Source organism: Daucus carota, chromosome 7 (genome assembly GCF_001625215.2).
Source record: "Daucus carota subsp. sativus chromosome 7, DH1 v3.0, whole genome shotgun sequence".
Classification (NCBI taxonomy): Eukaryota; Viridiplantae; Streptophyta; class Magnoliopsida; order Apiales; family Apiaceae; genus Daucus; species Daucus carota.
In genome coordinates this window covers 23166463-23193384 of record NC_030387.2, presented here as the reverse complement: position 1 = coordinate 23193384, position 26922 = coordinate 23166463, and the positions used below count along the sequence as shown (strand labels likewise).

Genomic DNA, 26922 nt, shown 5'->3' with positions numbered 1-26922 from the left:
TGAAGGAAAAGCTAAAATATTATAATGAAGAAAAGATTTGTTAAAATCCTAATCCTAAAAAAGCTGAAAAAATCGAGTTCCACTATGTTAGGCTTCATTGCCATGTTTAAAAAGCAATAGTAGAGTTGCACGGACTACAAGACTTTGTGTCCCAGTTGGGTTGTTACTTGCATGAGTCAAAGATCAGTTGGAAGCAATGGGTGTTCTGGGACTTGGGAGTCCTATGTAGGAAATTCTAGGAGATAGCCTGACCTTTGAGCTTGGCCGTGGAGAGGGGATTGGACCACAATTGGCATAATTAGCCCCAGAAGCCACACGAGGAGACAAATTAACCTTTTCAAGAGCTTGACACTGCAATTCCGCGGGATAGTCACGCACACAACCAATACGTGGTCCAGTTCCTGAAGTCCACTTGCAGGATAAGCGTCTAGCAATGCTGAACATTGGTTCCCCTATGTTGGCATCCTCTATTTTCTTATTTGAAATATTTATATCAGATGCATTTGTTTCTTCTACTTTAGTAATCTTGATGGATGATATTGATATCGATTCATCACCCTCGATATTGGAAGAGAAAGTGTCATCATCTATTGCACACTTCTGTTTCACAAAAAAAAGATATTTACTAGTTATTTACTATGAAATATTATCAAATGCTCCCAGATATTACCTTAACATTTGTAAGATCAACATGATGATCCTCAAGGAAGCTAATGAACTCCATGAAGTTCTCTTCGGTTGGGTGGTAGTGACCACTATAAGGCCATATAGCCTGTAGATGTATACCAACATCAATGATAAAAATCACATATGCTAGTGTATCTATATTTTTGGTATACATTATAAACATACGCACTAACAGACACAAACACAAACACAAACACAAACACATGTACCTCAAGAACACCACCATGTGCAACTAATCTTCCAGCTGCCATAGTTGCACCACCAGAAAGAAAACTCGAATGTTGAAATACACCTTTCTTCTTCTTACCAACATACAATTTCCTGAATGTGCTAAGAACAAAAATCCACTTAGAACCGTCAATGGTGTCGATATATAGACCACTTTGTCGATATACAAGCTTTCCATCTTCTACAATCACTTCATATGCTTCCCTTTCAATCTACAAAGAATTAAAAAGTTATCAAAATATCATCTTTTGTATAGTTTATACGTGTAAAGAAATAAGGTATATTTGTGAAGGCTCCAAATTTACCGGTCCTAAGTACTGGATGCATTGTCCTTGTAAGCAACTCCTTGAGCATCTCTCGACATTTACATCTTTTCCATCTCCAACATCCAACCTTCAATATTTTTTATATAAAAAAAATCATAAACAAGATTTAAATTAAGGTCAACTATAAAACGCTTTAAAAATCAATTTTTGTTTTGATGTTAATTAACTGTATGCATAGATCAATACATAGACAACATAATCAAATCATCAACTAAAGAGTGTAATATATATCAATTCAATATGATTAATGAAGGGCTAACCAGTAAAAGAAAGGTTGAGAGCTTTGACTTTCGAACCATATATCGTAGTACATATGCAAATTGTGTCCATATCGATGGCGTGGATCGATCTGTAACAAGATAAAGAAACGATCATCAAGAGTAAAATTAATATATTAATTATGCTTATTTATAGGTAAGTGGATTACGTATTATTTAAAGTTTATATTTGATGAGATGTATTAATTATTATTATTTATTAGTTCCTTGGAAAAGCTAACAATCATACAATTAAAGGAACATTATATATGATTGTACAAGTAAGGACTTACAGCTTCAAGCCAATGTTGTAAAGCTAGCTTTTGAGCCTTTTCGCACTTAGACAAACCCTTTCCAACCTGAAATAGATATTAATTTAAATTAACATACGAGCCTTTATGTTTGAGAAACAAATGCATAATTTTTGGAATTTCGTAAGTTTGAGAATTTACTTTGGCAGCTCTAGTCCTTGCCCTAGCCCACCGTGACATAGCTGTTTCCGGCTTCTCAACATTAAAGTAAGACACCGAGCTTCGCTTAAGAGATGCAAAGTCTAATGCTTTCCACCTATTAAAAAGATAAAAAAATTCAATTTTATTAACATGATGAACAACACAAGATTGATGAAGCTAAAAAATAATCCAATCAACAAGATTATATGGGAAAACAAACCAGAGTTCCTCAACCACAACAGCACAATCTGCAAGATTTCTTCGAGTACGATAACTTTTATAAACTTTTTGAAGCTTCACAGCAGCAACATCAAGCTCACTAATGGGTCGTGGCGAAAAAAGTATGGCAGGCTGAGGAAGTGAGACACGAGGCACTGATTTGTGAGGAAATTTTGATCCATATCCATTAGGTTTATTTCCAAAACAATCAGAATCTGAATTTTGGATATCTTGAACCAAATTCTTGAATGAAGCGGTTGTTTCAAGCGTCACTCTCACTGGCTCGCAGTTTTTCAAGTTAATCGAATTCTTTCTACCATTGTTACTGGGAGAGTGAGATCCAATCAAGTTTGTCATAATATCTGAATCTAATTTCTTGAAACTACTGGTTCTCAATGTCATTTCTCTAATTCTTGGCCTTGAAAAGTTATATAGGAAGTAATTACCACGATGTCACAACCTGTTGAAAATTAATATAAACTCAAGTAAATTCAACATGCTATCTACTTTATCATAGTAATATATTAAAGAGATTTGAAAATTATAAAAAGTTCAGGAATTAGTAGTACACGTAAACAATAGACATAGATGAGAAAGTGAAGCATATTTCATCAATGATAGCAAAATGTAAAATTTAAGTATGAGTAGTCATTTATTTAAACACCTTACGGAAATTACAACCCAATATTGATAATGAACTACAACAAAGAAAACACACTCACCGGTAATAGAAACCAAAGCTTGTAAGCTGTATTATATCCTTTTTATTTTCTTACTCTGTAGTATCTTTTAAGTTCAAGTTGAAAATGCTAATGAATATGACTACAAACTTGAAGTATATATACCTACCTCATTAGCTGAGGAGTTCTTAATAAACAATGATAATAATAATAAAGAGTTTGTGAGTTGTTGGACCTTAAGATACGTAATGAAAGAGGACTTGGAAAGAAAAGCAGTAGTCTCTGAATCCAGCTATGAGTGATTTGTAATGTATTTTTGAATGGTGATGAAAAGTTTGGATTTTGAATAAAACTCACGAAGTAGTTTGATTGTTTCAATACTTTGAAATATATACAAGTATCACTACTCTTATACCTTTATTCGCAGACACTCATGTGCATGAACAAACATATGTGTGTGTATTGTGTTTTAAAAATAGGGAGAAAGATGGTCAAAAGAAAGAAATTTAAGGATCAAAATGACTAGAGAAGGGTTCCACGAAAAAACTATAGAGTTCCAGAAATCCATAAAATAATGCAACAAATAAATAATTATTTTTATTTCCATACTTGAATTGAAAAGTCAACTAAACACTTGTTTTTAAAAGTCTCCACTCATCAATTCAAGCGTGTGATGATAACTACTCCTTTCATCCATTTTAATAGTCTTGTTTTCAAATATCACATATATTAAAAATAATATTAAATGTGATATCTCTGTTATCATTTTCATAAATTTTAAATTGCATTAATTATACAAAGATACATCTAAGTATTCTTCTTTTCTATTAAAAGTCAACAATATTTTTATTGTAATTAATGAAGATAGTGTGGGTTGGGGTTAGTAAAAGTTAATATTGGAACTTATATAAAATTTTCATTTTATAATATAAGATGGCAAATATTATTGGAATTTTTCTTGATAAACTAGACCATTAAATTGGGATGAAAAGAGAATTGGAGATTGTCTTCTTTATGCATTTTCCTCACTACAAAATCACTACTCTAGACTCATTTTAACTGTAATACATGTTATAGTACATTAATTACAACTTCGATAACATGAAAAAAACTAAAATATTTTTGGTACTCATGCTCATATTATATCTTTGATAAGTTTCAAATACATCTTATAAAGAAAGTGAAATATATACTCTCTCCATCCCGTTTTACTCATCATGTTTGTCAAAAAAATAATAATCATAACAACTGCCCTCTTCTTTGCCTAATATAGCTTTTATACTACTTTCAATGTTGACTATTATTAACTCAACAAATTTCAAACATTGTCATCCAAATAAATGGAGTTCCCGTAAAATGATTGAAAACTTAACAGAAATGTACGTAGATGTTGATCTATACATGTGATGGTGATACAAGTAGTAATAAATATAACGCGGTGACAATAAATAAGGTTAGATCATACCGAACTGGCAATGCATGGGCATTGTACAATTTCATTTATTGCATGATGCATTCCTTTTTAATGCAACAACCTTGCATCGATTTTGTTCTTTACCATTAAACTCATGATAATACATATTTTATGAGTAAGATCAAGTTATAAACCTATTGTATAAATAAATTCACGAGTACAACTCAATGTTAAAAAAGATTTAAATACTTACAAAAACAGGACTAGTGATGATCACAAAAGTTCACGAATTGAAGTCCCCATCATGGACTGGAGTCCTCGAATTCTCCTTATCCTTCAATCAAGAACTGCTCTCTCCATCCTAAATCAGTCGTTATTTTGATTTTTGACAAATATTTTAAGATGTTTATGAAAGATAGCTGTAAATTATTTATGAATCTTCTTTTTTATTTTGAATAAAAAACTGCTATCTATATTATTATTTAGAAAAAAAATAAGTGATATTTTGTTATACCTTAAAATATGTGTAAAAAGTCAAATCGACTACTAATTTAAGATTGATAAAATAGGAAAATCTCCTTCACACCTCCCATAGTCATATGATAACTTGTTTGTCCTCGTTAACTTTGGAAGCATAATTGATACTAATATATAGGTGTAAGTGAATTAAATTGTAGCAATTACAGATTGCTATACAAATTATTACCTTTGTTTGTCTTAACAAATATATGAGGCAAACGAAATCGATAATTTTGAGAGATTCTTAATTAACAAACAATATAAGAAAAAATATGAGATAACAAAAACACCGGGACGCAGGGGCTGCTCCCGAAGAGAGAAGCTTACAAATTCATTAATCAATCTAAAAAATAATATCAACCGTTCAAAATGTATATTCTTTACTTCAAAAATAACTAATATCAATTAACATGACAAGTATAAATTATGAAACTCGTAATGAATAATAACTTACCAAGATTTCAAGAAGTAAGTATATGATATGAAATTTAAACTTTAAAAGTAACATATCAAAATCACTTTGTCAAATATCCGTTAGTATAAAACACCAAAAAAAAAATATCAAGAATTAAAGTAGGAGAAAGAATAAATTAAAATTAAAATAAATAATTTCATTTTCATTTTAGGCTACATAATTTAGTTCGGCATAATTATTAAATTGAACACCAAAAAAATAAATTAATACGAAATAACATAAGATTACATATTAAACTTAGATAAACGATTATGTTAACAGAGTTAAGGTACACAAAAACATTGGAGTATTGGAGTACAAGTCATAATTTTTTAGTTTTATCAAAAATAATATTTTTGATTATTCAAATTTGTATATAATTTATCATTTATAAATTGTCTTAATCAAAATTGTCAAGTAATCAATAATATCTTTCAACTTTAACAAGCATTAAGATTCTTGTTCTGCTTTTTTTTTTTGAAAGAATTCTTGTTTTGCTTATTACTTATATTGCAGAACATGGTGCCTCTGATTTATAAAAGTAATTGTTCTACGTTTTGATTACAATGTTTAAGTTGTTGAATATAATATGCAGGTTGTAGAATGTTTACAAATATTATAGAACAGAAAAAAATTAGATTTAGATGATTAGATTATATTTTATTTGATTTTGTACTCCAACGCTCCATTCTTTTTGTGTACGGCATAGGACTTAAATCTATGGTTATAGAACATACTAGTGAAAAAAGCCGCGCTTCGCGGCGGCGTGATAAATTTTGATACGAATTAGTATTATAATAGTATAAAAATTATTTTGAGTCATCTTCCCGTTAAACATGTCACTAATAAAAAATATTATAATTAGTATAGAAAATTGTTTAAATGGCAATCATGTCAAACACAATACTAATAATAAAATTACTTCGAACTCCCCCTCCCATCAAAGATAATATTAATCCATAATCATTATTTTAATGATAAAATTAAATATTATAATTTAGATCAAAATTAGTTTGAGCTGCTCTATTGTCAAACACAATACTAATAACAAAATATTATAATTTAGATATTCGTTTGAATCATCTTACTGTCAAACACAATACTAATAAACATTATTCTAATTATAATAAAATTAAAGATTAAAATTGGATTAAAATTATTTTGGACCGTGGTCCCGTTTTAACGAAAAAATATATTATAACATAGATAAAAAATTATTCTAGCCACTTTCCCGTCAAACATAATACTAATAAAAAATTTATTATTATTTAGATAAAAATTACTTTGGGCCGCCTCCCGTGGCCGTCAAACACAATACTAATCAAGAATCATTTACATTATCATAAAATCAATATATGATTCCTATTTTATGTATCCTATTATATTTGTTAATTATTTTATTTTATGATTTTTATTTATTAGTTAAAAATTATTATTCTTTTATGGTTCTAATTTTTTTGCTATTAGTTCTTTTAATGATAATAATCTTTACTATCCTTTATTTTATATTCAAAATTTAAGAAAATCATAAAACTAAATCGAAAATAAAATATGTATTATCTTACAAATCTTAAACATAAATTGTATTTTATCAATGATTGTTAGTTTAAATTAAATATAATCCTATTCCTTTTAGGATTCCTAAATAAGAAAAGAATTGTATTACCTCTAGAATTCAAAAAGAAAAGAATTGTATTGACTTTTGGAATCCTTGAACCTGATTTTTTAAATTATAATTATATTTCCTATCCGAAATTTAAGAAAATTATAAGAAGAATTTTATTATTTTTAGAATTCAAAAAAATAAAATTATATTATCTTTAAGATCCTTGAACTTTAAGATCTCAAACATGTTTTCATGATAGTGATGCTATCTTTTTGATCATCATTATGAAACGACTACAAACCTATTTAGACAATTTGTGATTACAGAAGATGCTGGTTTTTATTTGTTAGATATATAATTTGAAAAAAAAACTAATAAAATAAGATTACAAATCTTATAACTTTTGAAAATAAGAATTGTATTTTTTTTGATTATATTTGTTCTATAATTGTTATTTTGAATAAATGGAATTCTACTCTTTTATGAATCCTAAATAAGTAAAAGAATTGTACTATCTTTGTAATCGTTTTATCTATACAATACTTGAACCTGGTTTATAGATTATAATTTTATTTTATATCCGAAATTTAGAAAATTATATATCCGAAATTTAGAAAATTATAACTGAATCAAACAATTCTAGAGACGTCATGTCACCGTTCTGCTTAATTTTAGATTAGAATTTTATTTTCTATCCAAAATTTAAGATTATAATTTTAGTTTAGATTATAATTATATTCTATCTAAAATTTAAAAAAATTATAAGACTGAATGGACGATATACCTGCCTCTTTCTTGGTTGGACATGCAAGCACCACTCCCAGTCTTGTATGTTAGTTTTTCTTGAAATGGCTCGGGGCTTGGTCAATCTTAATAGTAAGTAGTAAGCAAAAATTCTTGTGGGTTGTTCGACCTGGAGTCATTCGTGGCTCACAATGGCTCGAACCTTTTCCTGATGGGCTGCTCGAGTGATAGGATCATTCTACTTTTTTATTCTTGAATAATTAAAGAATTGTACTATTGTTAAATTTTTTTTTATCTTTATAATAGCTGAACTTCGGAAATTTAAGATAATTTTATAATTTGTAATAATTTGTAATAATTTGTATATTAATGTATAATAAATAATTAGAATTGTATTACCTCTATGATTCCTAATATCTTGATTCTTTTATATTATCTTTGGAATCTAATAAAAAAAGAATTGTATTATCTTTAGAATTGTATTAAACCTGTTTTATTAAAGTATAATTATATTTTTTACCCGAAATTTAAGAAAAATTAGAAGATTGAATCGATCGAACAATTCTAGATATCATCTTTAGAATTCAATAAGAAAATGAGTTGTATTTACTTTTAGAATTCTTGAAAGAATTGTATCATCTTTAGAATTCAATAAGAAGAATTCAATAAGAAAAGAGTTGTATTATTTTTAGAATTTTTGAACCTGACTTTTTGAATTGTAACTATATTTTCTCTCCGAAATTCAAGAAAAATCAGAAGACTGAATCGAGCAATTCTAGAGACGCCCGCATCCTCCTTTATATATTGATATATTGATTGATGATTGATGATTGTTAATCGTATACTTGTTTAAATTGATAAATAAAAAAGTACAGCAAAAAATAGATATAGACGTGGATATAGAAATAAAATATTTAAACATGAAAAAGAAAAGTGGCGGGCAGCATAACCCGACCCAGAAAAAAAGGGTAGGGTTTATGAAATCATCCATCCCGCTGTTAAAAACCCCTCCCTGCCTATCTTCCCAAATCTTTCTAATTGAAAAAAAGACAAAAAAGAAGACGAAGAAGAAGAATGGATTCGAAAAAGAGCAAGGTGATTAGTGACCCGAGGTTCGCCTCAGTACAGTCGGATCCTAGGTTTCAGAATCCACCCAAGCATAAATCAAAGGTCACCATTGATTCTCGTTTCAATCGGATGTTCACTGATAAAAATTTCACTTCGTCGTCGACACGAATTGATAAGCGTGGCAAGGTTAAGAACAAGGAGGATGCTGTTGCTAAGAATCCTCTTAAGCATTATTACCGTCTCGATGATCAAGAGGAGCAGAAGAAGAAACGGGAAAATGAGTCGGAGAGCGAAGAAGAAGAAGAAGAAGAAGAAGACGCTCAAATTGCCAAGCGGAAAGGAAATGTGGAAAGTCAAGACGAGGAGAGCGAGGAGAGCGATGAGAGTGGGAGTGAATTAGGGGATTCGGAGAGTGATGATGGTGCTGATGAGGACAATTCTTCCACTGATGAGGAGGTGGAGTATTACTCGGAGGAAGAAAATAATCTTGCACTGGTAAGATTATTGGCAGTTTTTTTTTCTTCGTTTCAATTCATATCGTAATCATATTAACTTTTTGTGATACAGGAGGAGAATGTTCCGGAAATTGAAAATGAAACTCGTAGGCTTGCTGTGGTTAATATGGACTGGAATCAAGTCAAGGTGAGTTTTTTTCTTTTTTAGCATCTCCTTAACTATATGAAAGAAATACTCGGAAAGCATTACCTCTCACATAAGTTCCAGCTCTGTTTTGGAATTAAAAGTTGAGATATATTATATAACAAATTAAGTGAAAGATTTGAATTTCCCTCCGGTGTTTGTTGACTAGGCCATAAGTTGCTACCAAGGTTGTAACAGGTATTTAAATGCACATGAAATTAATTCAACTCTCTGGATTGGTGTTTGTATTTTGCTTATAATAACTTGCCATTGTATTACATAATTTAGGTAATTAATTAACAATGTTTCGTTTCTAGTATGTTTTGCTCTTCAATTTTGACAAAAGCTTTCTTATAATTTTTAATCCTGCTTTAGTCCACATGCTTATAGTCATGTTTCTTCTTTGTAGGCAGTGGACTTGTATGTCTTGTTAAGCTCTTTCTTACCCAAAGGAGGACAAATTATCTCAGTATCTGTCTACCCGTCCGAGTTTGGACTTAAGAGAATGCAAGAGGAGGCAGTGCATGGTCCAGTTGGATTGTTTGATGACGATAAGGATAAGGATGCAAGTGATGATGAAGATAACAATGGCGACGGCGAGATTGACATTGAAAAGTTGAGGGCTTATGAATTAAGTAGGCTAAGGCAAGTCATTCTGAATTCGCTTTTGAATTCTTTAGGTCTTTTCAGGAATAAGTACAATTTTACTACAAATAGGCAAGATAACTATAGCAGAATGGAATCTACCTTGCTTTAAAGTGTTAAGATAAAGGAGTGATAGTTTGAACTTATATACTTATATAATACATGTGTGCTCAAACTTCTAAGACATCCGCAAGATTGAGACATCCGGATATCCATCCGCAAGATTTTTTCAGTCTTCCAACCCCTGAACACATATATTTCTTGAAAAGATTGCATTCTACAATCTTAATATTCAACTCTTGCCAAAATTCGTATTCCTTTCCTGGATCATTTGATTTCTTCTTCTGTCTAGGGTTGTTAAAAGGGTCATAGGCAGGATCATTCGTTTGATCAGTCATCTAGTTTGCTAGTTAATATAAGTGTATACTGTATAAGAACAGCTGCTATTAAGCATAAACAGCTATACATGTATAAACAGAGTATGTGACTGTGTATAGTTGTTTACTCTGTGAGTGTGTGTAAGTGTATATATATTCATGTTTTGTGTGTGTATATAACTGTATAGTGGATATATATAAGAGTGTGTATGTGCATGTGTACAATAGGGAAATGAAAAAGGATGAAGATTACCTGGAAGATGAACAAATTTTGACTGGTGACTGAATGGAGGCGCGTTAAGGACATTAGACTACTTTACAGCTTTATTTTTTGGCAACTGGGCTTTTGATTTTTTGAGTTTTTAAACCAGTTGAACGACTGGGTCTCCTAGTCGACCCGGTTAACCAGTCAATGAGAAGTCGCCCGAAATATGTACAAAAGACCAGGTGACAGTTCATGTCAACCATAGCTTACCGACTGTGACTAACTAGTCGCGTCTAGTCGATTGAAGTAACAACAATGGTCTTCTCCCTAGTATTTTATCAGATTGAACTGATCACAAGTATAATATAGGAATATGTAAAGTGTAACAATGGTTTAATATCTTTTGAATATATGTTTAAAAGAGTTCTCTCACTATTCTACTTTTTGAGGTGTGCTTGCATTTTGGCAGATACTATTATGCTGTGGTGGAATGTGATTCAATTGCTACAGCAGATTACATTTACAAAAGCTGTGATGGAGTTGAGGTTGAAAGATCATCAAATAAGCTGGACCTAAGGTTTATTCCAGATTCTATGGAATTCAAGCACGCTCCTCGTGATGTTGCTACTGAGGTATTAGGATTCAGAAACTAATTTTATTTGGTTTTGTTATCATAGACTGTAGTTTTACTCTGTCTAGGCGAAACCTAGGGGACTCTCGGTGCCAGCCAGAGAATGTTTTAGAAATTTAGCCTAGTGTCACAAACATGTTCCTTCAACTGTGTAGCTGTATCAATAGTACAATTATATTACCAGTAACTTTAGGTTAAGACCTAAGAGTGTTACCTAGTCCTATACCAGTTCACCTCCAAGGTTAGTTTAGTACAAGATCGTGGGCATTTGAGTGGCGAAAATCCTGATAGGAGTGTTGTGACATGTACTGAGTGAATGAAGGGGCGTAAATCTTGAGAAGGATTGGCTACTCACTACTCGCCAGTAATAATGGTGGGGAACGGGGAGGCAATTTTGGGATTTGATTAGGCAATTAGTTTCTTTGTTTTTGGTTTGTGTCGGGATATGGAGTTTATTTTTTTTTGTAATATCATTTATATAGATTGGTAGACTACTAATGTTAACAATTCTGTTACTAGTCTAATGTCATCGCCAGCAGCATTGGTGGTACCTTTTACTTAATTAACTTTTTTTTGTCCTCGCACTCCCATTCAGGCACCAGGAAGCTACGAAGGCAACAATTTTGAAACAAGAGCTCTGCAGCAGACCAAAGTTCGTCTTACATGGGATGAAGACGAACCACAACGTTCTAAGACCTTAAAAAGAAAATATAATGCTGAACAGGTTTGTAGCTTTCATAGTGCAGTCTCGGAAGCTTAAGTATGTATGTCTGGTGTATATTTGCAGAGGCTGCCTATGAGTAACAGGGGAAACTGGAATTATTTCTTTCGTCGACATTTAAAATATTGGTTGATAACAATGCTAATTTTCGTTTATATATACAAAAGTGTGTTGCTATGTCTAGAAAGACCTTAAGCCAATAAGTACTTATTTGGTGTAATATATTCCTGAACAGTCTACTATAAGATAATATAAATAAATATGATTTGTGCTTTAAATTTTAACAGCTGTTTAACTTCTTATGATTGTACTCTTGTTCTGTTTGTGCTTTTCTACAGTTAGCAGAATTGGAGTTGAAGGAGTTTTTGGCTTCTGATGGAAGTGAATCTGATGAAAACGAGTATGATGACAATGTGGAAGACGGGACTGACAGAAAAAATAAGAAACAACATATGTACCGTGCTCTAATCCAATCTGGTGTTGCTTCTGATGAAGATGACGAGCAGGGTGGACAAGAAATGGAGGTTACTTTCAATACTGGCTTGGAGGATATAAGCAAGCAAATTTTGGAAAAGAAAGATAGACAATCTGAGACAGTTTGGGAAGCTTATCTTAGAAAAAGAAAAGAGAAAAAGAAGGCAAGTAAGAATAGGTCCAAGTATTCCTCAGAGGATGAGAGTAGTGACTCAGACAGAGAACCAGTAGAAGAACCGGATGACTTCTTTGTTGAAGAACCTCATTCTAAACGAACTAAGGAATCTAAAGGCAAAAGCAACAATAAACGGAAGCAGCCTCAAGAAATAACAAAAGAAGCAGAAGCAAGCAGAGCAGAGCTTGAATTATTGCTTGCTGATGAAACTGGAGATACAAACTTAAAGGGTTACAATTTGAAGCCTAAAAAGTCTAAGGGTAAGAAGGGCAAAGAAATTATTGACGAGGAAAAACTACCAACAATTGATGATGATGATCGGAAACGATTTTCTAGTCTTCTTAATACTCCTCTATTTGCTTTGGATCCAACTGATCCTCAGTATAAAAGGTATTTAATCTGATATTGTCATATCATAATGGTTCTAATCTTCATATCATAATGGTTTTAATCCTTGTTGTGCAATGCATACCTGGATTGAAACAATGTGTGCATTTTGATCATTAGCTGTTGTATCTTGTTTGCTGAGATTAACACTTATGGTGGTGTTACAGGAGTGCAGCTTTTGCTCGGCAAGTCGCACAGAAGCATAAGATGGAAAAGGATGAGGAAACAGGAAGAAATGAATCACCAAAATTGCTCGAGCGAGCGCCTTTGTCTGTTGACCTAGGGGCGGGCAGGGATGAGCATGTACTTCCTGAAACACACAAAAGGAAAGACAAGCATGAAATATCTTCATTAGTGAAATCAATTAAGATGAAGTCTAAACAACTTCCAGTGCCCTCCAGCGACAAGATATCCTGGAAGAAAGGAACTTCAAAAAATAAAGGCGCAAAGAAGTCTAGAGTTCTGTGAAAGCAATCACCAAAAGTTGAAGAGAAAGTTCACCCTCTTTTCTTAGAGTACCCAGGAATTACATGGCAGAAAAATGCTGAAAAACAAGCAATTGTCCAAGAATAGTGGTTTTCGTTAAGGTATTACAATATATGTGGATTTTTTTTTTTTGTAATGTTAAAGTAATTCTTAAGATCAAACATGACAAACAAATATATTCTTAAGATCAAATGACATTTGAGTTTGAGAATATAACCAATTCTTCCGTGTGAAATCATGCTTCATATTGGTATTAGAAGTGGGGTTAATTACTTTAGTATTTAGCTAATAATAATAATAATAATAATAATAATAATAATAATAATAATATTTCCTCTGTCTCAATTAATTTTATACATTTTTTCTCACGTTTGAAACGTATTTCAATGCTCTTATCTTTATAGTTCTATATTTTATTTTTAAGATTTTCTTTATCTAAATAAAAATTTAGATGTTAAATTTTTATTCAGAAAAAAATTAAAAATAAGTTACAAATATATTTTTCAAAAACATTAAAGTCCATGCTAATTTTTTTTTCTGAATAAAAATTTAGTTGTAAAATTCTTATTTTAAAAAAATTAAAAATAAGTTAAAGCCCGAATGTATATTACTCGGGGTACTCATTACTTGAATGACTCCGAGTTGATTGTGTTGCTATACGCTACAGCAACAAACCTGTCAAATCGATCAACACAAATATCCCTATCACACTACTTCCTATTCAAAAAGATTTGTCCACGAGGCATCGTCGCATGGACAATGAAAGTCTTTTCTGTTATCCTAAGAGACTGCCATTTGTGAAAATGTCATTGTAAATAATGTCTCAATTATTTCTATGGTATCATCTGACGCAGTGTCATCCGAATTCTATGGAAGCACATAGTGGAATTCACAAAAGAAAATGTTAATTTTCTTTAGTAGATTACACCTGGCCACGACTGAGCAACAGCTTGAAAGTAAACCTAGTCAAATTGCTGATAAACTAATGGCGAAAAAGTAATTACACTCATTTAGCAGTTATTTCCCGCTAAAAGCTGTCTGTTAATAAATCCCGGCAACTCAGCATACAGGACCCTTGTAATTTAAGGCAGGGAAATCTTTGAGTTCACTAGAACCAAAAATTGTTCCTGGCTACATTAAGCAGTAGAAATTCAAAGAACAAACAAAACGAAACTATAACGAAATTACATCATTATTAAACATCACATGTACAAAAGGCAACACCACCAACCCTCCATTACTCTATCAAGGATTATTCAGGTACAAATTCAAGTTTTCAATCAAAAGGCACAATTTACAACATTAACCCAGTGCTATTACTAGCCTAAAATCATAGCGAAGAGCTCAGTCTACGCACGCCTTTTACTTAAGCGCCAAGAGTTCGGCTCATGATACCTGTCGTAAAGCGGTTCAATACGTTCTTGACGCTTGCGCTTACTCATTTTAGTTGGATCTGCCACTTTAAAGAACCTTGGTGCCAGTTCCACAAGCCACTTGGGATCAACAACAATTACCTCACGCATATACTCCTTTGTTGTCATTACCAGCTCATGGTAGATAACCCAGTCAGGTTGTCTCTGGAAAAGAGCACTGCTAGGATGAATATATACAGGTTGATTCTCCACCAGTGTCCGGTAACCTTCTTGTGGATCCTTCCTAGCTGCGTGGAAGAAAAATCCCGCTGTTATGGCCTTCCTTATCTTGGTGAAATTGTTTCCAGCACTCACAACATCCAATTTGTACCTGAACAGATACATCATCAGCAAGTGTACTGAATTGGCTTAACATACCAGAAAATAATTGCACAGAAGCAAAATGTCTTTGATATTATTAACTCCAGTGGTCATCTAGCATTATTACTTATAAGAAAAAACCATAACGCCCCTAACCAAGATGTTCACACTTGGCATGAAAAGATATGATAATGCAATATTCCCTTATCACAATCACGCGAAGCATTTTACTTAAATTATGCACACTGCCACCTGTCTAGAAGAAGTCCACCAAAGGGAGAAAAAAGACTGTGCAGGACTATCTATACATTAAACTGAACAAACAGAATCCTAAAGAACATCTACAGGCATCCGAACATATCAAGATATATGACCACAGAAAGTATGATTGATGAACAATGATAGCAAATGACTTAATTAATGGAGCAAAAGAGAACTAAATACCTATTTTTGATAAATATTATAGTTACACCCACTAGAGTATAAATAAAGTCTTATCTAAATAGGAAACATCAACAACAGGACTACAGGAGTATATTAAACTGACATAGATGGTTTTTTGCTGAGAAGTAAAGTACAGATCATATATAATTCCAAGTATGCCATGTGGAAAATAAAATTGAAAGATCTAATAATTAAAGGCACCAGTACTGAGGAAACTTTCTTTGTTACTCAAAAAAACCTACTGAGAGACGGCTAATTTACCTTTGCAAGGTGGATTACTTTATAATTAAATTTTCTCAATTTCACTTCAGCACCAGTAACAGAAAAGTTGTAAAGCATGAGAAGTAAATGATTACTATTCTATAACATAGGTGGCAAAGGGAAATAGCAAAAATGAATAAGATTGCGTTTGGGAACATGTATTTGAGAAGCACATAGTATTGTTGTATAAACTATTAACTGCATATAGAAAAGCAAGATGTAGTGACATACTTATCCATAATCGCCACAAGTTGCTTCCGAACATCTTGAGCCCTCCTTAGAGACCGCAACTGGACAAAATTCTCATAACACCATGGTCCAGAAAAGTTCTTTGCTTTCCAAGCCTCATATACAGCAAGCAGAGTTAGATGATCTCCTTCGGGCTGAAAAAATTTCGCTCTCTTCTGATCTGCTTGAGCTTGTTTCTCCCTGGGCCTATAAAATATGTTGCCAGTTGTAATCATGGCAATAATAGTCAGAATTTCATCACTACAACCAAGGTCTACACTAGCAAGAAGCATTTTCGACAAGGGGGGGTCAAGTGGAAATTCAGCCATTTTTCTACCCAATTTCGTGAGAAGTCCCTCCTCGTCCAGAGCCCCTAGACTGTACAGTTGTTCCATAGCGGAAATTAAAGCTTGAGGAGAAGGTGGGTCCATAAAATCGAAAGAGAGGAGATCATTTATCCCCATTGCCTTCATACTAAGTGTAGTAAAACCAAGGTTTATTCTCTGAATTTCTGGTATTGTCGTAGGAGGCATCTCATTGTGAAAGGCACTCTCTGTATAAAGGCGGTAACACTTCCCCGGCCCTGTACGACCTGCACGCCCAGCTCTCTGCTTAGCTGATGCTTGTGAGATTGGCGTTATAACCAGTGAATCAAGCCCTTGCTTAGGATTATAGACATTTTGCTTTGCAAAACCAGGATCAATGACATAGTATATCCCATCTATGGTTAGTGATGCCTCGGCAATATTGGTTGCAATTACCACTTTCCGCTTTCCTGGAGGAGCAGGTTCAAATATACGGGACTGCATTTCACTTGGAAGGGCACTGTAGACTGGTAAAGGGATTAGTTGAGCTACATTCTTACCTAACCCTTTCATCCTCTCATAAAGGCATTGACAAGCATAATCAATCTCTTCCTGACCAGTCAAAAAGAGAAGGATGTCACCTGCAGGTTCTGTCAAGTGAATCTGCAAAACGGTGATAAGAGCTGCATCTAGGTAGTCACTTTCTGGCTGTTTGGTGTAAAGAATCTCTACAGGGAAAGTCCTTCCAGGGATGGTAAATATATTGCAGTTGAAAAAATAACCTGAAAATTTCTCAGCATCTAAAGTGGCAGAAGTGACAATCAAACGAAGGTCACGCCTCTTTTGAACTAGCTTCTTAAGCAATCCAAAAAGGACATCTGTGTAAATCGTCCTCTCATGAGCTTCATCAAGCATAATGACAGAGTACTGAGATAAATTCTCATCAATAAGAATCTCTCTCATGAGCATACCATCAGTCATGTACTTTATAACAGTGTCTGGACCTGTGGTATCTTCAAACCGGATAGCATACCCGACTTCCTCACCTATACGACAGCCAAACTCTTCAGCAACTCTCTTAGCCACAGATGTAGCAGCCACCCTACGGGGCTGGGTACATCCAATCTTGCCATGGGTAGTATAACCTGCTTCAGCAAGATACTGTGTCACTTGTGTCGTCTTACCCGAACCCGTCTCACCTATGACAACTAGAACCTGATTATCATGCACAGCCTGTATAAGTTCCTTTTTCAATTTGTAAATGGGTAAGCTCTGCCTCTGTTCTTGAATGGACAGCTTCGATCTCTGCCCATATGTGAGAATTTTACTGTCCGTGTCTTTCTTCCATTCAGGTACCGAATATGCAGACAAACCAACACCCCTCAGCTCCTGGGCCAGATGCCTTTCACCCGTCTCAGGCATAGGGTCTTCCCATGGTCTGTTAAGATCTTTGGGGATGGAATCAAGCATGGCTCTCTGCTGCTGTTCCCTCACTTCTCTCCTCTCTTTTATAAGAGCTGACTGAAGGGCTGCTGCACGACTCAAAGACCCTTCGGGATTCTTGAATATCTTAACTGGTGACAAATCCATTGAAAATCGTGTTTGACCGTTTAAAAATGCCGGTTCATCCTCGTTCAATTCAATTTCCAGTTCTTCCTCAGCACCTTCCTCCTGATAAAGCAGACCATCTGTTTCATCATCAAACATAGGATACTCATTTACACTTAAAACACCAGATGCAATCAGCTGTTTGGCTTCCCATCTTTCAGGTGAACTCATCCTCTTCAAAGGTCTGCGTGATGGGCCCGCATCATCCTCTTCCGTGATTCTGATCCCCGAAAGACTGGTCCTGGTTGCACTTCCCTTGTGGGAAGCTGAAGGATTTGCCCTCACAACATCCACATCCCCAGAACTTTTCTTCAGAGGCAAAAGATCATCACCCGTATTCTGATCAACATCTCTCATAGATAGACTCAACTTGTGACCTGAAATAGAAATCACTTTGACATAAACCTCCTGATCACGTTTCACAACATCCTTAGCATTGGGAATCCGCCTACTTGCTATCTGTGACACATGAACCAACCCCTCTTTATTCCTAAAATCATCTAACCTAACAAAACAACCCGAATCCATCACCCTCGACACTCTCCCTCTATAAATCCTATACAACTCCGGCTCAACACACTTTAATTCACCATCACCCTCGTTCCCTCCATCTCTCTCATTCCCACTTGCTTTCCTATAATCACCCCTCTCATCTCCAACATCCCTATCTCTACACCTCTCCCTTTCACCTCCGTGCCTACTCTTACTTTTACCTCTACCGCCATCCCTATACATACATTCCCTCGGTCCTTTCCCACGCCTCCTCTCCTCAGCCTCGAAAGCAATCTCCCTCTCCAACTCCCTAACCCTATCCTTACTATCCCCGATATTCAAACCCGGAAAACTGGATTTACAACTACTCCCTTCCCCAACCTCCTCCTTATCATCCCCCAATTTCAATTCAGGGGGCAAAATAGCATGAATTATAGTCAACAAAGTACGAACAAAATAATCAGGCATCTCGGCGCCATTCTCTTTCAATTTCACATAGAAATCATCCACACTCACACAATTCTTCCCCAATTCAATTATAAACTCAGCCAATACCTTATCGCCAAACCCTAGGTGACTCTCAAGCTCCGTACAAACTTTGGAAACGAGTGACAAGTACTCGAGCTTCTTCAATCCAGTTTCTTTGAAATCGGACGCCATGTAGAATGTAACAGAACAATTACGTGGTTGTGCTAATTACTATCGTTAATGTAATCGTGGAAAGAGCTAGGGTCTGAGAGTAGCTTCTAGAAATTCCGCGAGTCTTCTGATCGTTTATTCGAAAAAGAAGCGGTTAATATGGGCCCGGCTTGGCTACTTATACTCTTTTTTTCTTTTTCTTTTCCTTTTTAGTTTCTGATTCGGATAATCGATGGAGTACATTTTATCCATTTAACTGATCTCTCCCGAGGCAAACACAAACCGACAAAAGTGCGAAGTTTATTTATTAAAGTGAGGATTTGTTTTGGAAAAAAAATATGTACTATAAATATTAAAGAAATATTTATTAGTATTTATTATTCTTTATTTTATACGAATAAGTACTTTTTTGGGAAAATGTGGATTTACTTATCTTTTATCAAAAATAAATTCTCAGTTTTCACTTAACTTCTGAAAACTAAGAGCAAGTCAATAGGTATGCTAAATCAAGTCTTAAATCCAAAAGTAGGGAATATGGGATAAAATTGCACTCCAACACTATGCTAGTGATGTGCTAAATCACTAGCACAAGCCTCCCCTTCCCTATTTTTAGAATATGCTAGCCACTTCTAGACTATTTTTATCATTAAAATATTCATTTTCCTCTCTCCTCCACATCATTTCCCTCTCTCCTCTCATCCAAAAATAGATGGTAGTTGTTTAAATTTAATATTATTATTATAATAGGGAATGAATATAGGGAGTACTATTGGAGCTCATGTGCTAAATCTTGTGCTAAATCACTAAGACATATTATTTTATAATATTTTTAGGGAACCTCTTAGCATAGTGTTGGACTTGCTCAAACTCTCTTAAAATCCTAAACATATATAATTAATTGGTTTCAGTTTTCACATTCAATTTTAATTATTTTATGACAAAAAAATTTCAGACTATAAATAATCCAATACTCTTTTTGCCCCCATCTTTCCACTGTTTGTACATGTCCAAATATTTACATTTCAAGTTTTCAAATATAATAATATTCTTTATGATGTCATTTAGTTAAACTAAAAAACAAGTTATTTATGACAAAAAAAAACTAAAAACAAGTTACTTATTTTTGAAAGTAAAAAATTATATTGCAAGTGATGGGTATGTTCGGATTACAACTTATTATATTTTTAGATGTGTTGGAATAATTTCAGTAATGGTCGGTAATTTATAGTAGAGTGTTACTAGAAAAAACAGTTAAAGTTAGAAACAAAGAGTTAAGTTTTCTAGCTTCTAAATTCTAATTCCGGACTTTTGTCAAAAAATGAATAAATTCTAATTCCCTGGACCTTGTGCATCAGCTTCGTCGAGAGCTTCTTACGTAAGCTTTCTTTGGCTTGGTGGGGAGTATATTTTTGTTAAGCTCAAGCTATGTGGCAAGGGGACAACAGAGAAATCTACATACTGATACACTAATACAGAGAGTTATAGCTGTTAGGGTTTTCTTGGAGAGTAAGACAGATAAAGATAAAGGAGATAAATAGTGCTGAAGAAAAGAAAAGGCAGCATCATGTCATTCCATAAGAATTCCTGCTTACAATGTTGCTATTTATAGCCTGACCTCGTAGAATAATTTCATGAGCTATTAAGGTGATTAACCTTGCGATTGTTGGTCCTAATTACCAAACTACGACTCTATCATGCAGTTAAAGAAGCCGTGAACAAGATGCAGATATTGTTAACATGTTACAATGGGACCAAAATTTCATCAGCAAGGCATAATAATTATCATTCACATGGTTATGCCTCAACTGCAGTCGCTAATTCTTCGTCAGAAGCAACCTCCACAGTCAAATCTCCTGCAACTTCAGTATGAATCTCTGTATCCTTATCTGGCTCATTCTCAGTGAGCTTCTCTCTGAGGTTTGCCATAAGTTCATCTTTTACGCTAACATTCTCAGCTAGGTAACGCTTAAGAGCATCCTTACCATGGTAACTCTTACCATTTAAATTATAAAAGCTACCCGATTTTGTAATAAACTTAAGTTTGCAACCCAACTCTATGACTTCAGCTTCTTGACATATGCCCTTCCCATACTCCAGCTCAAATTGTGCAGTTCTAAATGGAGGAGCATGCTTATTTTTTACAATCTTCACAAGAACTTGACTTCCAATAATCTGTGTAAGTATACGAATGCAGAAAGTTAAAAGAAAACATCGACATCAAGATCATAACCAGAAAAATCCCTACTTCTACCAGTCCTCAACACTATGTAAATAAATAAATGAAAACTGCCTATTGAAGCAGGGTCACAATTTGAGATTCGGTCACCTTCAACCTAGGCCTTATGACATAATACCGGATGATGAGAATTTGTTACAATCAGATGAAACTATTTAATTATTTTAAAGTAAGCAAACAAGTGTTAAAGCTCAAATAGAGTGATGCATGTTTGGAATAATTGATATGTAATTTAATGTAAGCCTTTTTTTTTTTTTTAATTTCATTGTGGCTTATGTCACTTGCCTGACCAAGTTTACATAATTTTTAGGCTTAAATTGTCTGATATTATCTCCAGTTCGAGTCCTTAGGCAGACTGGTCTATTTACGTGTCATAAGAAAAGGAAGCTATACTTCTTTCGTGCGGTATATTCATTAGAAGTACAAAAAAACTGATTCTTGTCTTTCTAGCTGCACAACATTAAAGGGACATACATAATTATGAACATCTGACATGGTAACAAGGAGATCCATACAGACTGAAAGTCTTAGCCTACAGGTAACCTTTTCCCTTTCGGTAATATGAAGTTGAGGGTTTAAGCTTCAACGGAGACGTGGATGTGTGACTTCTGTAATTGACCTTTACCACAAAGAAACCTATACACTCCTACAATTATTGGGATTTTGCCATAAGAAGGCAACATACGATCCTACAATCTGACAAAATACCTTACAATTACACATAAATAAGCATATTAAATTACCTCTTCTCCTTTCTTGACAAATCCAATTCTTCGAACATTTAAGCGCATTGAAGCATAGAACTTCAATGCATTGCCACCACAAGTGACTTCAGTGGGCCCCCCAAAACCTGTAATAGATAGTTTTGCCCTGACCTGAGTAATAGTGTATACAAGGAAAGTTTAATACCAAGAGATGTCATTGTGTTACAATGAGAACAAGGTACCACTAGCTACTTTTGTCAACACATGAATGATAGTTGTTGTATTTCAGGTTTTTAGAGGACATGTACTCTGTGTGTGCGCGTGTTGATTCTGCAACAAACAACTTAACATATTAGTCATGAACTAAACTAAGCATTTGTGTATTTATTGGTGTTCTGCAAGACATTATAAGAAACGACTCAATTTATTGGTCATGAACTAAACTAAGCATTTGTGAAGTTATTGTATGGTAATAATCTGCAAACATGCTTGTTGCAGACAATTGTAAGTGAACTGGATCTGAAATTAACTGAGCTGATGCTTAAGTCAAAACTTGGAAACACATAATACCTCAGGCTCAAGAAGCAGTAGTAAAGGTTGATGGAAGTGAATATATAGCAAACTGGTATATTCATAATACAAATCAGGCGTGATCCTAGGAATATGAATATACCTGATTTATAAAGATCAATATAGTCTGTGAGAGAGACAAAGAATGGCTTAATTTGCGTAGTGCCTGGCTCATAAGTCTAGCTTGCATTGCCATGTGTGCATCTCCCATCTCTCCATCAAGTTCACCTTTGGGCACAAGGGCAGCTACCTATGGTAACAAAACAAAAAATATTAGGGAATTTTTTCAATAAACTCAAAAAGACTAGATGGCCTTTGATTTGAATGTAAGACCTGTGAGTAAGAATGATCAGGAATGGTCAATAAAAGACCTTACTTACACTGTCTACAACAACAACATCCACGGAACCACTCCGAATAATAGTATCCACAAGACTAAGAGCTTGCTCACCACAGTCTGGTTGTGAGAGAAGTAAATTTTCAGTGTTTACACCTATGGATTTGGCAAGAATTGGATCAAGGGCATGCTCAGCATCAATGAACACACAGTAACCTACAACAAAAGAAATAAGCTAAAGAGTTATATTAGCCAGGATGAGAAAATGTTAGTCAGTGACTGCAAGGAGCAAACCTCCTTGCTTCTGTGCTTCAGCTATTACATGCAGTGCTAAAGTTGTTTTGCCAGAAGCCTCTGGACCATAAATCTCAACAACTCGTCCCTGCAATTAATCAAAGGACACACATAAGCAGACACAAATTAGCAGGGAGAAAACACCTAACCACATCAATTCGCTACACAAACACAAACAAATTGTATCCTATACATAATGATCCTATCAAGGATATTATTTAGAAACTGAGAAGCAACAATATGGATGCAGGCGTGCTGCTAGTGATCAAATAGAAACCAATGCATGAATTCAACTAGAAACTGCTATCCCCACCCCCTATTTCACACATCCCCACTCCTAGATGACATCACCCAGCCCTATGTGACAACACCATGACATCACCCACCCCTGACACCATCATGAAATCACCCCACCCCTTGTATAACATCACTTAATGCTCTAAAATACAAAACAAACCAAGAGAAACCACCCCTATACAACATCATCTACCCCCTATGTCACACACCCCCTGTATGACGTCACCCACCTAGGACCCACTCCAACCCCACTCAATCCTTCGCGGATCCACCAGAGCCTCACCAAAGCTTGGGACAGACACTCGACATGTTCCAAACAGTCCAAAAGGCGCAAACTTGGCAATATGCAGAAGTAAAAACCCTAGTTCCTGACATGGACAGTGCTTACATAGAATCAAAGCATCGATTTACAAGTGCAGCAGTACTTGACAGTGCTTAGATATTAATCTCAAAAGGCCAATTACATACTATCTGTTTCCAGTATATCCCTAAATCTCTAATCCAATAGCTCTTTTTTTTTTTTTGCATGATACATTACTTCTTGTTTGACCATGCTTCTTTAAGTGCCAAGAAGTTCTGCTTCATATTCTACTAGTCAGGGATTTCAAATCATTCAGAAAGATAAGGGCCAGGCTGCGTACACTGTGACCTTCACCAGACCCGGGTAATTTGGGAGGGTGGGAACCTCTTGGACTAGGTACAACAACTTCACAACTTATTTAATATACAACCCGGGAGTATTGAGGAATCTAAATCCAGAAGTATCTGCATTTCCACACACATCTCACAATCTTAAAAGCGCTGTAATACTTCTGATTAATTTTTAATGCTTTGCCAATGGAGAAACTTGTGATTTCTTCAGCTTAAGTAGCTTAAGTCCCTCAACTGTCAGTTTGGCATTGTTGTAGAAAATTAGCTTGTTTTATAAAACACAAGTTTTGTCTATATGAGATTAAAATTAACCAGTGAATAGGATAAAGGACTGTATTGTCAGCTCCTATACTTGTATGTTGTAAACTTTCACAGTAAAATTATTCATGTAAGAAAGATAGCAAAGAGGGAAATGAAAACTCACATTTTAGAAACTTACAGTTTCCAATAGCACACAATACTTGAAAACATCTGCCACACATTTATTATAAGCAGGACATAAACTATTAATTAGGTTCATAGGTATAGGAAAAATACCTTAGGAAAACCACCAATTCCGAGAGCTATATCTAAAGCTAATGATCCTGTAGAAACCACTGGAACTTCTTTAGGAGAGGCAGAGCGACCAAGCCACATAATAGAGCCCTTCCCAAATGCAGTTGTAATCTGATCTAGTGCTTGCTTCAATGCAAGATCTTTCTTAGATAGATTCTCTTCTCCTGAATCACTGAGCTCTGACTTGCATTTCCTTTTACCTTCATATATTTTTACAAACTGATGGTCATTAGCTCAGCCAGCAATGCAATGATATACACAGTATCCATGCTTCTTACCTCAGCTATAACAACTCACTAGAGCTTGTTTGCCCGGGCTTAAAGCCATTTTCGACTTTAAGCTAAAAAAAGTTTATTTGTATAATTAGCCAGAAGTCGGCTTACAGTTAGAATTAAGCCAAAAACTAACTTAAACCAAAAGTTAGTTTGAGGTACTTTTTTCAATAACTTAATTTTCTTAAAAAAATTTTGATAAAAATTACTCATAAGTCATAAGTTACCCATAAATCACTTTTATTTTTATTATTATATTTTAATAACCCATAAGTCATTAATAAGTCAAAATTAACCAAACAGACATTTTAAGCTCCCACCTTATCATATTAAATCACGTTAAGTCATAACTCACAATTTTAAACTCAACCAAACGGGCTCTAAATCAACATCTTATAGTTATCTTCAACAGACTACTTTACTAAACCTACTTCTTGCTTTGACTACTTAAAAATCATGTTATAATTATCCAGAGTGCAATCTGCCAGTGAAATCGAAAAAGTAGTCTAAAATTATAATAAAAATGATATATACAGAAGTCTTAACAAGACTACACTTGAAATAGTACAAATGCAACAGATTTTGTGGGTATGTCACATATCTATATATAATTATTATACAAACATAGTTTGAGCACCTTTGGAAGAGAGATTGCGAATCTGGGAGGAGGTTCCAAGTAAGCCCTCTCTTAAACCCTGCATTCCAACACAAGCAAAACCTATTTATCTTTAACTAAAAAGCATAATTCCAAGTTGATAATTTCACATTGAAACAAAAAAAAAGCATGGTCATTTAAGTGTTAAACCAGAATACATAATATATGTGCAAATATATGATGTTTGTAGTAACTTAGTAGTAACTAGTGTTGAAAAGGTGAAATTGGTTAACAGTAATTTAGAGGCTAACTAGAAAACAGCCATGAAACACAAAGACAAAAGCTATATATAAATTCAGAAGGGGGCTTATATGTATACTTACCTGCGGAGAAAGAAGCGACTTCTTAAGTAACGCAGCGCTTCGGAAAAGCCTGGCCATTAAATTTATAAAGATATATTTGGGAAAGAAACTCAAGAAATGACTAGGACAGAAGCCGCATTTGAATCTTTGTCTCCGGGGTTTATGGTTTTGGTTTGTTGTTTAGGAATTAGCCTCACAGAGTCAGTGTTTGTCTCGCGGATGACTACTCAAATCCAAATTAATTAAGTTTAGAATTGGATGGGATTTTTCCCTCATGTTTAAAACTTTAAAAATTATGTTAGTTCCATTATATCTTGTATAAAAATTATTAATATCATAATAATATTATAATATACTTCCTCTATTCCAGTAAATAATATATGTATGAAAAAAAATGACTCGACACTGTTTCAAAAATTTTACAAAAACATCCATTTATTTATGATCCAATTAACAATAACCTAACTCATTAGTTTATTCTGATTGAAGGATAAAACTCTAATTATTTATTATGACATTATTTTTCTTAAATTTGTCGTTTAGTTACCAATATTATTAAAATTTATATTAAAATACTATAAGTAAAACTTGCAATTTGGTTAAACTTCATTTTTATTTATGCATTCTAATTATATTTGTTGGGATTTTAATTTGATGAGAACAATTACATACAATACAAAATAATTTCGGGTCTAAAATTCAGATTTCAGTTAGCAACATATTAAAATTAATTTTTATAATATTACGTCTAAAACATACATAGATATAAAATCTCAATAATTATATTACATCCAATTTTATAATTACTACTGCAACACATGCCGACAATCAAAACAAAGAGATGCTTCTTCTGCTCGTATATTCTGTGTTAAGCCTTTGCTTTTCTTCATTATTTCATCTTTCAGACTCAAGACCAGTACAAAGTAACTTCTTATACTCTAATCT

The 26922-nt window shown here is 33.9% G+C and overlaps 4 protein-coding genes across 4 annotated transcripts; 1 reads left to right on the top strand and 3 right to left on the bottom strand.

Annotated features, from left to right (window-relative positions):
- LOC108195545 (IQ domain-containing protein IQM1) lies at nucleotides 1-3348 on the bottom strand. The gene is made up of 9 exons (XM_017362516.1): nucleotides 3085-3348; nucleotides 2171-2629; nucleotides 1951-2065; nucleotides 1792-1857; nucleotides 1502-1590; nucleotides 1221-1308; nucleotides 897-1127; nucleotides 671-772; nucleotides 1-600 (listed from the first exon to the last, which is right to left on the bottom strand). Exons 2-9 carry the CDS (start codon nucleotides 2569-2571, stop codon nucleotides 184-186), a joined length of 1509 nt encoding a protein of 502 aa, XP_017218005.1. The 5' UTR covers nucleotides 2572-2629; nucleotides 3085-3348; the 3' UTR covers nucleotides 1-183.
- Nucleotides 3349-8552: 5204 nt separating this feature from the next.
- Nucleotides 8553-13629, top strand: LOC108196622 (pre-rRNA-processing protein ESF1). The gene is made up of 7 exons (XM_017363992.2): nucleotides 8553-9149; nucleotides 9222-9296; nucleotides 9703-9938; nucleotides 10990-11152; nucleotides 11747-11875; nucleotides 12211-12911; nucleotides 13076-13629. Exons 1-7 carry the CDS (start codon nucleotides 8661-8663, stop codon nucleotides 13374-13376), a joined length of 2094 nt encoding a protein of 697 aa, XP_017219481.1. The 5' UTR covers nucleotides 8553-8660; the 3' UTR covers nucleotides 13377-13629.
- A 939-nt stretch (nucleotides 13630-14568) lies between these two features.
- On the bottom strand, nucleotides 14569-19267 carry LOC108193378 (probable pre-mRNA-splicing factor ATP-dependent RNA helicase DEAH5). The gene is made up of 2 exons (XM_017359995.2): nucleotides 16064-19267; nucleotides 14569-15137 (listed from the first exon to the last, which is right to left on the bottom strand). Exons 1-2 carry the CDS (start codon nucleotides 19123-19125, stop codon nucleotides 14744-14746), a joined length of 3456 nt encoding a protein of 1151 aa, XP_017215484.1. The 5' UTR covers nucleotides 19126-19267; the 3' UTR covers nucleotides 14569-14743.
- Nucleotides 19268-20642: 1375 nt separating this feature from the next.
- LOC108195899 (DNA repair protein recA homolog 3, mitochondrial-like) lies at nucleotides 20643-26257 on the bottom strand. Its single transcript, XM_017362915.2, has 8 exons — nucleotides 25999-26257; nucleotides 25658-25715; nucleotides 24731-24948; nucleotides 23246-23333; nucleotides 22995-23167; nucleotides 22718-22864; nucleotides 22084-22215; nucleotides 20643-21276 (listed from the first exon to the last, which is right to left on the bottom strand). Exons 1-8 carry the CDS (start codon nucleotides 26053-26055, stop codon nucleotides 20899-20901), a joined length of 1251 nt encoding a protein of 416 aa, XP_017218404.1. The 5' UTR covers nucleotides 26056-26257; the 3' UTR covers nucleotides 20643-20898.
- Between the last annotated feature and the right edge of the window lie 665 nt (nucleotides 26258-26922).